Source organism: Hemibagrus wyckioides, linkage group LG15, assembly GCF_019097595.1.
Source record: "Hemibagrus wyckioides isolate EC202008001 linkage group LG15, SWU_Hwy_1.0, whole genome shotgun sequence".
NCBI classification, from domain to species: Eukaryota; Metazoa; Chordata; class Actinopteri; order Siluriformes; family Bagridae; genus Hemibagrus; species Hemibagrus wyckioides.
The window spans coordinates 9,201,182-9,215,074 of NC_080724.1; the positions used below are offsets into that span (position 1 = coordinate 9,201,182).

Here is a 13,893-nt window from a genome sequence, read left to right on the forward strand (position 1 = left end):
CCTTCAAAGCTTGGAGTGACAAAGAGATGCAGATTGACTACAGGTCTATAGAGAAGAAGGTAGCGCAATGCCTAAATGTCCCTAGCTGCAACATGACCCCATGTGTTTTGGCTTGGCCATGTGGCCCTCAAATAATAGAGACTCATGTAGGTTTGTGTATTATCTCCAGGACACTCTTGGGTCGCTAAGCAACCTTGTTATTCATCGCTTAGCAACGGCTGAGCCCAGGAAGAAGGTCTTGGGGGTTGTGTGTATGTGTGTGTGCGTGTGTGTGTATGTCTATGTCTGTGTCTGTGTCTGAGTCTGTGTGTGTAATGCTTTGGCTTTTATACCTTTCTATCCGCGACGGTTATACAAAAACTACACATTTACCCACCACATCTTGCAGCATTGCAGCAAGGCCCAAACAGAGTGATTTTTCAGTATGTATTGTGTTATATTCACGAATGATGATTACAATTAAATGTGATAAGTATTTGACAAATATTCAAGGCTCCCGATGTTCATAGTTTTAGTAGTCTATGACAAGATCTAAAAGTAACACCTTTTCTTTCATTGCCACAGCTGAACTGGCCTGTCATTGTGGCCTATTGTGTATTAAATATCCATGTTTCTTTAACACAATATTAGAAAATGTGCTATGACCAAAGAGGAGGACAAAAGGCACCAGATGGAAGATGGGAGAATCGAGTTACAGTGAAAGATGCTTGTAGCCTGAGTGTGTTTTAAGCTTTAATATGACCACGTTTTAAAAAGTGGGAAAAATAGAATCGAAGAAAGTAAACTTACTTTCTTCAAAAACGAAGTAAGTAAAAAAAAAATCTAATTAAAAGAATTGGGGCACAAATCATTATTACCCCCTTTTACACCTCTTTAACAGCCTCAATTGTTCAGCATCAAATTCAATTTAGAAACATTTATCTCATATATTTATTTATCTCATAATAAGGACTCTGATAGAAAAATATCAATAAATGAAGAAGTATATGCATATAAACGTATAATAAAAACGCTGTGTCAGTGTTTGAGATGGTAACTGGGTGAGGCTGTGGGCAGGATCTTTTCCTCGCTGTCCTCCTTTCAGCCAATACTAAGCGGTCATTTTTCCTTAACCGTCATTATTTCCTTCGCGACCAATAGGGATGCAGGAGACGCAGTCGCTAGGGCAACACATCTATAAATCGGGAGGCTCGCGCAGTGAAAAGCCCCATTCTTCTTACATCGACCCGTTAGTTGTCGAGCTGTAAGATTTCTCCGCTTAGACACTCTTTTTGTCCTCACGATCAAGACCGTTAGAAACAATGGTGAGTACATTTTCCCTTCATTTGTGTGGAATAGAAATATCTAACAAAAAAAGAAAAGAAAAAAGGATTACATCATCTGTTATACGAATTGTGTTTAGGAAGGTCATATATACATGAAAATAAAATAGAAATAGATAATTAGACTAGACCCACCTTGTAGCCAGTACAAACCTAATGAATATATATATATGAAAATAAATATATATATATATATATATATATATATATATATATATATATATATATATATATAAATATATATATATATATATATATATATATATATATATATATATATATATATATATATATATATATAGCCAAATACCTATAGTACATTGAGGGAAATGCTAGTAGCTGTGCCTGAGAAGTGATGCAGAGAGCGAAGCGAGCCAACAAAAGGACACAGTGCAGTGAATAATGCGGGTGTAACCGGCTCCACACTTGTCATGATATCACCAGAGGAAAATGATATCCAGCGCCTTCCCAAAGACATACCGATTTCTTAACCCTCCGTTAGGTTTGCTCTCCTTTTAAAAGCTATTCGCGAAAGATATATCGCCTTTCAGGAGTGTAATTGTCATGCAATATTAATGCTGGAGCGACTACAGCAGCCATTAACTAACCCCTTTGCAGCAGGATGTCATATTGACTTCAGGCAGATGAAACAGAACATTTGAAATGAACAAACTTGTTTTTATTCTTGGGTCAAAATATAAGCCATTTAATCAATCAAATCAATCAATTAATTTAAAAAAAATGAATCCATTTTCTGTTTACATAATTTGACTGAAAACGTCCCTCTTTGTGCAAATATATACATCTGGGCGTTTGACCCAAACAGATGGATACAAAGTCCCAAGAGATATCATGATATCACCATTTCATAGTCTGCAGAATACGTTCTGATCATTTCTCTGTAATTGTATAGGTTTTGGTGACATCCCAATGATGTCTTTAGTACCTGTATTTAGGATTACTTATTCATTCATTCATTCATTCTTTCATTCATTCATGGCTTCCCATGCACATCGTGTGGAACGTCAGTCCATCGCAGGCCACATTTAGGTTCACTGTCTAATTCTGAAATGCTCCTTTTTCCTCAATGTGTTCTTTCCTCCCACAGCGTGAGTGCATCTCTATCCACGTGGGTCAGGCTGGTGTCCAGATTGGCAATGCCTGCTGGGAACTCTACTGTCTTGAACACGGCATCCAGCCGGACGGACAAATGCCCAGCGACAAAACCATCGGAGGTGGAGATGATTCCTTCAACACCTTCTTCAGTGAGACTGGAGCTGGAAAACATGTCCCCAGGGCTGTGTTTGTGGATCTGGAGCCCACTGTCATAGGTAGGATAGCACTGGATAGGACTGTGCCTGCTAATGTAATAAAGCTAATGGGTCTGTGGTGGTCTGGTTCATAATATAATATAATTTATAATGGTCTTTTCTTTCAGATGAGGTCCGCACTGGAACATACCGCCAGCTGTTCCACCCTGAGCAGCTCATCACAGGAAAAGAGGATGCTGCCAACAACTATGCTCGCGGTCACTACACCATTGGCAAGGAAATAATTGATCTGGTCTTGGACAGGATCCGTAAACTGGTGAGTATTTTTGAACTGTCCAACATTAACGTTAATTATAACATAACAATATGAATCAAAGTAATACATGATTCTCTTTATAGGCTGACCAGTGCACAGGTCTCCAGGGATTCCTGGTCTTCCACAGCTTCGGTGGTGGAACCGGCTCTGGTTTCACCTCCCTGCTGATGGAACGCCTGTCTGTTGACTATGGTAAGAAGTCCAAGCTGGAGTTCTCCATCTACCCAGCTCCCCAGGTGTCTACAGCTGTAGTGGAGCCCTACAACTCCATCCTGACCACCCACACCACCCTAGAGCACTCCGACTGTGCCTTCATGGTAGACAATGAAGCCATCTATGACATTTGCCGTAGGAACCTCGACATTGAGCGTCCTACATACACTAACCTGAATAGGCTGATTGGTCAGATTGTATCTTCCATCACTGCATCTCTCCGTTTTGATGGTGCCCTTAATGTCGATCTTACTGAATTCCAGACCAACTTGGTGCCCTACCCCCGTATTCATTTCCCCCTGGCCACCTATGCTCCAGTGATCTCTGCAGAGAAGGCTTACCACGAGCAGCTCTCTGTGGCCGAAATCACAAATGCCTGCTTTGAGCCGGCCAATCAGATGGTGAAATGTGACCCACGTCACGGCAAGTACATGGCCTGCTGCCTGCTGTACCGTGGTGATGTGGTGCCCAAAGATGTGAATGCTGCTATCGCCACCATCAAGACCAAGCGCACCATCCAGTTTGTGGACTGGTGTCCCACTGGGTTCAAGGTTGGCATCAACTACCAGCCCCCCACTGTGGTTCCAGGTGGAGACTTGGCCAAGGTGCAGAGGGCTGTGTGCATGCTGAGCAACACCACAGCCATTGCTGAGGCCTGGGCTCGTCTCGATCACAAATTTGATCTGATGTACGCCAAGCGTGCCTTCGTGCACTGGTATGTGGGTGAGGGTATGGAGGAGGGCGAGTTCTCTGAGGCCAGAGAAGACATGGCTGCCCTAGAGAAAGATTATGAAGAGGTTGGTGTTGACTCCATTGAAGGTGAGGGAGAGGAAGAGGGAGAGGAGTACTAAAATGTTGGAGGAAAGTCATTGTCTGCTGCAAGTTGAAATTAATCTTTTACAACAAGCAAAATAACACTGTATGCAAAAACATTGAAAATAAAACTCCTTTCAAGTTCATACATTTGTTTGTCTTTAATTATAATATTGTGTTATGGAAAGAATTTGCTCTGAGAAAAGGGCTTGTGCTGATATGCTGTATGTCTCACAAATTCTTGGCTGATTCAAACACAAAGTGTGTTTTATTCTGGTCGAGTGGGTTAATGACTTTATATTAACATTGAATTATTTTAAGGTAATGTTAGTGTTACTCTGTTTTTCATGCATAATAGGGAGGACTTGAACCTGTGTTCTAAAAAATGCATTAGGTGACATTATAGCTACTTTTTTCTACTATACTGTGCGCACAATTATTAGGCAAGTTGTATTTTTGAGGATTCAATTCATTATTGGATAACTACAGTGCTCTCGGTCAATTCAAAATGTTAATAAACCTCAAACCTGAATAATAAGAAAGTAAAAGTGAGGTTTTAGCTTTTTTAGCAGAATATCCATGTGTGCACAATTATTGGGCAACTATTAGTGTGCAGAATTATTAGGCAACTAAATGAAATACGAAAATGTTTACCATCTCACATGTTTATTTTCATCTGTTATAGTGAGAATAATAAACAAACTCAAAATTTACAACCCGAACTCCAGAAATGTTGGGACGTTTTTTCAGTTTGAATAAAATGAAAACTAAAAGACTTTTAAATCACATGAGCCAATATTTTATTCACAATAGAATATAGAGAACATAACAAATGTTTAAACAGAGAAATCTTACACTTTTTTCCACCAAATGAGCTCAGTTCAAATTTGATACCGGCTACAGGTCTCAAAAAAGTTGCACAGGGACAACAAAGGGCTGAAAAAGCAAGAAATTTTGGAAAGACTCAGCTCGGAGAATATCTAGCAACTAATTAAGTTAATTGACATCAGGTCAGTAACATGATTAGCTATAAAAGAGATGTCTTATAGAGGCAGAGTCTCTCAGAAGTAAAGATGGGCAGAGGCTCTCCAATCCGTGAGTACGGATTTTTTTGTGGAATAATTGTGGAATACTTTAAAAACAACTGTCCTCAACGTCAAATTGCAAAGACTTTGCAAATCTCATCATCTACAGTGCATAACATAATCAAAAGATTCAGAGAAACTGAATCTCTGTGTGATTTCCTTGTTTGTATGGGACAAGGCCGAAGACCTTTGTTGGATGCCCGGAAGACCAGGTCTTCGGGCCCTGAGATGACACTGCATCACTCATCGGCATTGACATTACTAAATGGGCCCAGGAATGCTTCTAAAAACCACTGTCGGTAAACACAATCCACCGTGCCATCTGCAGATGCCAACTAAAGCTCTATCATGCAAAAAAGAAGCCATATGTGAACATGGTCTAAAAGCGCCGTGTGTCCTCTGGGCCAAGGCTCATTTAAAATGGACTGTTTCAAAGTGGAAAAGTGTTCTATAATCAGATGAGTCCAAATTTGACATTCTTTTTGGAAATCACGGATCCCGTGTCCTCCGGGCTAAAGAGGAGGGAAACCTTCCAGCGTGTTATCAGCCTTCAGTTCAAAAGCCAGCATCTCTGATGGTATAGGGGTGCATAAGTGCATACAGTATGGGCAGCTTGCATGTATTGGAAGATACACTATGAATGCTGAAAGGTATATAAAGGTTTTAGAGCAACATATATTCCCCTCCAAACGACGTCTATTTCAGGGAAGGCCTTGTGTATTTCAGCAGGACAATGCAAAACCACATACTACAGCTATTACAACAGCATGGCTTTGTAGTAGAAGAGTCCGGATGCTGAATTGGCCTGCCTACAGTCCAGATCTTTCACCTATAGAGAATATTTGGTGCATCATTAAATGAAAAATACGTCAAAGGTGACCACAAACTCTTCAGTAGCTGGAAACCTATATCAGGCAAGAATAGGACCAAATTCCAACAGCAAAACTTCAGAAACTCATAACCTCGATGCCCAGATGTTTTTAAACTGTTTTGAAAAGAAGAGGAGATGCTACACTATGGTAAACATGCCCCCGTCCCAACTATTTTGAGACCTGTAGCAGGCATCAAATTTGAAATTAGCTCATTTTGTGCATAAAACTGTAAAATTTCTCATAGAGAACATTTGTTATGTTCTCTATGTTCTATTATGAATATTGGTTCATGTGATTTGAAATTCTTTTAGTTTTCTTTTTATTCAAATTTAAAAAACATCCCAACATTTCCGGAATTCGGGTTGTATGAATAAATATTTCTGACATTTCCCCCCCCCAAAAAAAAAAAAAAATCATCTCCACCCATTACCATAAATATCATAGTCTTCTTGAAAGATGAAACCAGTGTCCTTCAGCCTCTTCAGTACAGTTTCCAGCCTAACCAAGTGCTCCTGGAAAGTGGAAATATCATCTAGGTAAACTAACAAAATCTGGAACACAAGATCGTTCATGGTGGCCTGCACCTGCCTTTGGAAGGTTGCAGGTCCATTGCAGACCCCAAATGGCATACGCAGGAATTCATAAAGGCCAAAAGGTGTTGAAAATGCTGTCTTGTATCTGTCTCCTTCCACCACAGCCTGATGATAGCCACTTGCTAAATGTTGAAAAATAACACAGAGCATTAAAGCTCTCATTGATATGAGGTAATGGAAAGGCATCTTTTTTTGTTTTCTGATTTAGCTTATGGTAGTCTACACACAGTCTGATACTGCCGTCTACTTTACGTACCAGCATGACTGGCGAAGCATAGGCACTATTACTCGCTTGTATGACTCCTTTGTCAACCATACGTGAGATGTGATTCTTTACTTCTCTATACTGGTTAGGAGGAATGCAATGGTAGTGCTGGGTTACAGGGTCATCACTGGTTAGATGAATTTCATGTGTAATCTTGTCTGTATAACCTAGGTCTTCATCAGCAAGGGCAAAGATATCAGCGAATTTTGCTAACAGTGATCTAAGCTGAGCTTGCTCATACTCGCTTCCACCTTTGTCAATCTTATCCAAGATTTCCTTCACCCGATCTCTGCTTTGTCCACTCTTCATATTCAAAGTCACTTGTTCAAGATCAGCAGAAATCCTTTGAAACTGTACTTCATACTGCTGTGAACTGTCTATGCCATCTACCTTTGACAGAGTACCTAACCGAGTTCTGGGTGACAACCAAACATCCTCCTGAGAAAAATTCAGAATTTTAACAGGTATGCAGGTACAGTGTGCATCAATGAGGGAGGGGATGACTATCAAACCTCCTAACTGCTAAGAGGCTCTAACAACAGAGGACTTTCCTCCCCAACACCCCTTTTGAAGCCCTTCGCTGGAATTGTCAAAACAGATTCTTCAGCTATGTGTTCCATTCATTTTCCAGCTATCTGAACAATAGATTTCCAATTTACAGTACATGTGTGTACTTTCTGCATGCATCCAATCGAAATCTAATTTGCCCACTAAGGTGGCATTGAACTCTGCTTGAGCCAGCTGTCTACATTTGCTGATTAGATTCATTCCTATAATGCAAGGCACTGTGTTTCCAGGGCTTGAAATGTCTTTGACGACTAGAAAACCACAATCAGGCATTTTAATTCCCATTGTCTTGACCACAAGCTCTAAGTAACCCAGTTAGGGTATGTCAAACCCCTTGGCCACTGTGAGGTTGAACCAACCAGCCGTGGAGTGAATGTCATCATCTGTACCTCACAATTGTTCTCTAAAAAACTGCTCAGTTCTCCTGCTCACCTGACTACCTGTGTCTAAAAGGCCTTATTTCCAATAATTCCAACAGTAATACTTCTAATAACAATACTACTTCTACTACTACTACTTATAATAATAATAATAATAGGGTAGTGGTACTTTTTCCCAATGTTCCTAACAGTGTACACTAATATAATCACTTCTACGCTACCAGGCCTCGTCTGAAAGTGTGGTGCATTAACTAAGCCACACTTGCTCATCAACATCCAGCTACCTGGATGGTGTCGGATTAAACTTATAAAGAAATCGCGAACATATGTAGCTTACTCTATAACTCCTTAATTGCGCAATTGCACATGTGTACATACATGCGATGACATCATCCGCTATCTCTTAAGAAGGCTCTCTTATTCTTGCTGCAGCTATGTACATCAGTAATACTGTGAATATTTAGACTACCTTAAATATCACCTGGTTACATCAAAACTAGCAGTAGGTTTGTGAGCTGATTTGAGTCAATAGCACATAGCAGTACCCCACCTCCACCTTGCTCCTTGAGTCGAAGTGGAGCTCTTTGCTCATTACTGATCCAGCCATGTCCATCTGGTCCATAAAGAATCACTCTCATCTCATCAGTCCATACAACCTTTGAAAAATCTGTTTTTAGATGTTTCTTGGCCCAGTCTTGATGTTTCAACTCATTTGTTTTGTTCTGTGGTGGTCAGGTTTCAGCCTTCCTTACCTTGGCCATGTCTCTGAGCACCAAACACCTTGTACTTCTGGGCACTCGAGGTAGGTTGCAGTTCTGGAATATGACAGCACTGGAGGATAATGGGTCCCTGGGAGCTTCATGTTTGATTCTTCTCAAATCTTTGGCAGTTAATGTTTTTTTTTTTTTTTTAACACATTTCTTGTGACCCTGTTGACTATTTGCACCAAAATGTTTGATGGTTCTGTGATCATGCCCCAATATCTTAGCAATTTCAAAAGTGCTGCATCACTCTGAAAGACCTTTTAAAATTATTGACTTTTTAAAGTCAGTTAAATTTGTTTTTTTGATACCGGGTGTTGATCTCTTTAGGCCACACCCTCCCTCATATGCTTAAATCCAATAAGCAATCAAGTTTATAAAGCTTGGAGTTGGAAAATATGCATAAAAATGATGATTTGGTCAAAATACTCACTTGCCTAAGAATCTTGCACACATTGTACTTCCGTGTTGGATTACTCATTAATATGACAGTGCAGGGTGATAGAAAATAGCGGTTTAGAAAATTTAGAGCCCTTGCTTTTTTGTTTTTAGGAGCAAACCATGAAAACGTTCGGTATCCCTTATGTTCAGGATAACTGCATTTTTCTTTCTCCAATCAGACACTATTGTAACTGCAATCTCAGTGTCCCCTGTGACCTCAGTGTGGCTTCTAACAGGAATAATGATAATACCAACCAAGCAACCAACAAATTTGGACAGGAATACCTAATCACTTACACTACTAATGTTTCAGTATGACCATTTGGGTTTTCGTATTCGAATCTTCATGCCACTGTTCTATGAAGGCTCTCGTGTCCATAATATAGTAACATAACATAACATAATATCAGACTAAGCTTACTTTTATAACAAATATATGAACTATATTTATCTCAAAACCTTGAAGTGTTTAATATGTGTGTAATATCCTTGGTATTTATATACATGTGGAATTTCTGTGGAATAACTGTTGTGTGTGTGTGTGTTTCTTCCCACTTCTTTTTTTCAGTTATTATCCTTCTCTGCCTCTGTTTTGAGCTGTTGTGTGTTTTGTGACTTTTCTTAAATGTTCCAGTCAACTTTTGTTGTTCCTCCTAAAGTTTAATAATAGTTCCTTGTGTTATTCTTTTGTTCTACTATATTGTAAGTGGAAAGCTCTAAGAGAGCATTAAAAAAAACCCATCTTGTCACCACCACCTTGACAATGACTTCATAGGAAGTAACTATTCAAAAGTTAAAACGCACCAATTGGCGTGTAGTTTAAGCCCTGCTCCACCAATGAGGACGTGACAGGACTCAAACCAGGAAGAACCGCCGTGACGACGCAGCCGAAAAGTATAAATAACTCCACCCCCAAACTTCGGACCATTTCGTGTTCTCACCACAGACTCATTACAGTCGAGCTGTGAGAATTCAAGTTCAACTTTTGCTAAGTTTTTAATTAAATACACGTTAAAAAAAAAACCCCACCGTCTTCAAAATGGTAAGTTTTAAGATTTTTGTTTTTCGTCCACCGTTAAATACTCTAGCTACAGGTTACTTTATTCATATTTTATAAATGACATTCGTAGAACGGGTGTGTGTGAAGGAATATTAAACGGTAATGTCTGCAATAAAATGTCTCCTTCGACACAATACTGAGATAAATTTTGCCCTGTTTAATAATACATACTAAGGTTTCACACTTAATCATTTTGTTAAATAAAATAATAACGGACATATTTGGATATATCTTTTTGGAAATATATATTTTTTTTATTGTAAATGATGTCATGGTAGGGTTCAGTAAACCCGCAGTTATCACACAAAGAAAGTCGTTAAAAGTGCTGTGTTTTTTGTAAATATAACTAGCTCACTAAGTTATGATAACAAATATTTTAGGTTAGAAGTTATACAAAATGATCTAGGTTTTTCGATTAGGGAATTAGGGGGGAAAAAAGTGCTTTCGGGAAATGAGTCGGTGATCACGTGGTCAGTGCTGAGGGGAACCGTCACATTCCAGAGCGCTTACATCCGGGTCTCGCGCATTAATAAGTTCCTCATGACCAAGCTGGCCATCCAAAACCCCTCATGTTTGAGTCGGCTTCCTGTCATACTTGAGTGTAATATTTTTGTACAGCTAACATTAAAGAGTGTCAGGCAGTGTCTATTTAAGCGTTTTGTTACAAAAACCAAGTAAAATCTTTTTTTTTCTCTCTTTCATAAGTCCTGTTCAGTAAAAACAGTCCTCTGTTTAATCAGTTGCTCGCTGAGTCAGGTGGTTTCTAGCAGTTAGTGGTTTGTGCTCTACCTTGAGGACTGGTTTATTTTTACAGAAGTGTAGAGAGGTCAGTCGAGCTGCCTGAAAGCTCATATACAAAGTAGGTGTTCAAGCTAGAGACAGAAAGTTATCTGATTTTCATATCAGCACTGTCTGGAAACTCAATATTGTGTTCAACAACACAACAAAAATGGAATGCAGCAAGAATGAAAATGTAATAGACATGTCCTCTTTGTTTCCTCCCACAGCGTGAGTGCATCTCTATCCACGTGGGTCAGGCTGGTGTCCAGATTGGCAATGCCTGCTGGGAACTCTACTGTCTTGAACACGGCATCCAGCCGGACGGACAGATGCCCAGCGACAAAACCATCGGCGGTGGAGACGATTCCTTCAACACCTTCTTCAGTGAGACTGGAGCTGGAAAACATGTCCCCAGGGCTGTGTTTGTGGATCTGGAGCCCACTGTCATAGGTAAGATTAAGATCTTATGGCACATGACTTTCACTTATCAGTGGTCTGGACGTTAATATAATTGATACGGTTATTTCTATCAGATGAGGTTCGCACTGGAACATACCGCCAGCTGTTCCACCCTGAGCAGCTCATCACAGGAAAGGAGGATGCTGCTAACAACTATGCTCGTGGTCACTACACCATTGGCAAGGAGCTGATTGACCTGGTACTGGACAGGATCCGCAAACTGGTGAGCACCTTGTGTAAAATGACACAGATATTGTAAAATAAGAGGTTCCTTTGAAAGATCAATCTGACCAGCATTCATTATCTCTCCAGGCTGACCAGTGCACAGGTCTCCAGGGATTCCTGGTCTTCCACAGCTTTGGTGGTGGAACCGGCTCTGGTTTCACCTCCCTGCTGATGGAACGCCTGTCTGTTGACTATGGTAAGAAGTCCAAGCTGGAGTTCTCCATCTACCCAGCTCCCCAGGTGTCTACAGCTGTAGTGGAGCCCTACAACTCCATCCTGACCACCCACACCACCCTAGAGCACTCCGACTGTGCTTTCATGGTAGACAATGAAGCCATCTATGACATTTGCCGTAGGAACCTCGACATTGAGCGTCCTACATACACTAACCTGAACAGGCTTATTAGCCAGATTGTATCCTCCATCACTGCATCTCTCCGTTTTGATGGTGCCCTTAATGTCGATCTTACTGAATTCCAGACCAACTTGGTGCCCTACCCCCGTATTCATTTCCCCCTGGCCACCTATGCTCCAGTGATCTCTGCAGAGAAGGCTTACCACGAGCAGCTCTCTGTGTCCGAAATCACAAACGCCTGCTTTGAGCCGGCCAATCAGATGGTGAAATGTGACCCACGTCATGGCAAGTACATGGCCTGCTGCCTGCTGTACCGTGGTGATGTGGTGCCCAAAGATGTGAATGCTGCTATCGCCACCATCAAGACCAAGCGCACCATCCAGTTTGTGGACTGGTGTCCCACTGGGTTCAAGGTTGGCATCAACTACCAGCCCCCCACTGTGGTTCCAGGTGGAGACTTGGCCAAGGTGCAGAGGGCTGTGTGCATGCTGAGCAACACCACAGCCATTGCTGAGGCCTGGGCTCGTCTCGATCACAAGTTTGATCTGATGTACGCCAAGCGTGCCTTCGTGCACTGGTATGTGGGTGAGGGTATGGAGGAGGGCGAGTTCTCTGAGGCCAGAGAGGACATGGCTGCCCTGGAGAAGGATTATGAAGAGGTTGGCACTGATAGTGCGGAGGGAGAAGAGGAGGGAGAGGAGTATTAAGTCTATTCTTTCCTTTCTCTTACTTAAATTGGTCAACTTGGTTAAATAACTTTTGCCCGTCAGAGCAGTCTTCTCTTTTTTGTGTGTTCTTGTCTATGTTCTTTATTTCATCAACAACAAAAGCTGAACAATAAAATGTGGAAAAAGCTTTCTCTGCAGTTTTGTGTCCTCTGTCTCACATGAGTGCAACTCTGTCAGCAAATTCACCAGTATGGAAAGGTTCATTGTTTTAGGAATTTTTTAGTGTGTAAACATCCTGGGCTTGGTTTGTGTCATTTTAAAAGATGGTTCTCAATTGCACTCCTTACAATCAATATCAAAGGTTTATATAGTTTTTATTAAGAAAGCAAAGAGGCCCTTTGGTCTTGGTAGATATTTGGTTAACTCTTTGAAGGGGGTGGAATAAAAGCTACAGACAAAATGTGTACCATCCATGGGTGGTAGTTAAAAAATGGTGGTTCATAAGGATGAAATAAACCTTTGAACAAAAGTATAATGTTGGGTGCTTTGTGGCTTTGCTTTGTATAAGGTCTGCTTTGAATGGAGTATAATGGAAAAATGCTGAACTGACGATCTGCTCCTGTGGGAACCGTTGTTCTGAGCCTACACAATGTTCTTGAGTTATGAAAGCCTGTACCTTTTCTATGCACAGTTACACTAAAAGTCCTCTAAGAAGTGACCCTGATATGAGGAACAACCAAGAAGTTAATTACCAAATAATTATAAAGTCTAATCACTGAATTATGCTTACATAACGTGAAGTAAATTGTAAAGAAAGTAAATTCTTAATGTAAATTGTGGTTGATATTTAAATGTTATCTGAGACCTTGTGCTTGTTCCTCCTTTCTGTCTTTATACAAAACAAAATATAACATTTAAATACATCATGTTCATCGCTAGCTAGTGAGATGTTACACTACACTGTTGATGCAGTTCAGTGTGTTGTGAAATATGAAGTAAATTAAGATTTTACAGTTGAAAAATAGATTTATTTGCATTCGGTAGTACTGTTCAGCACAATACATTTATATTTGGCATTTTAAATGCCGTGATTGAATTTCAGGTGCGAACACAAGCTTGTGTTAGTTAAATCATCTACATGGGATGAACATTTTGGAACATCTGTATTTCTCAGTATTTTTAATATGTGCACTATTCAGCCAGTGAAATCATGATTGAATGCATTCATATGAAAACAAACCTATGAATAAATAGCTTTTGTTTTATTTTTTATTTTTTGTAACATGGACATTTGTGGGTGGCACTCTGATGAGAATAAAATACATTGACAAAGTTGCATTGTAAAACACTGCCATCACAAACCACTCCAGTGCAAACGGTTACAAGCCAAACCAGATGAATGCTGTTTCAGAGCATTTACATGTAACTCTTCATACCATTTAGGTCA

At 40.3% G+C, this 13,893-nt stretch overlaps 2 protein-coding genes across 2 annotated transcripts; both read left to right on the forward strand.

Annotated features, from left to right (window-relative positions):
* Positions 1–1,145: 1,145 nt before the first annotated feature.
* On the forward strand, positions 1,146–4,081 carry tuba1a (tubulin, alpha 1a). The gene is made up of 4 exons (XM_058410105.1): positions 1,146–1,304; positions 2,431–2,653; positions 2,761–2,909; positions 2,993–4,081. Exons 1-4 carry the CDS (start codon positions 1,302–1,304, stop codon positions 3,971–3,973), a joined length of 1,356 nt encoding a protein of 451 aa, XP_058266088.1. The 5' UTR covers positions 1,146–1,301; the 3' UTR covers positions 3,974–4,081.
* A 5,709-nt stretch (positions 4,082–9,790) lies between these two features.
* Positions 9,791–12,636, forward strand: LOC131366024 (tubulin alpha-1C chain). Its single transcript, XM_058410107.1, has 4 exons — positions 9,791–9,941; positions 10,967–11,189; positions 11,273–11,421; positions 11,511–12,636. The coding sequence occupies exons 1-4, from the start codon at positions 9,939–9,941 to the stop codon at positions 12,483–12,485; spliced, it is 1,350 nt and encodes a 449-aa protein (XP_058266090.1). The 5' UTR covers positions 9,791–9,938; the 3' UTR covers positions 12,486–12,636.
* Positions 12,637–13,893: the final 1,257 nt, after the last annotated feature.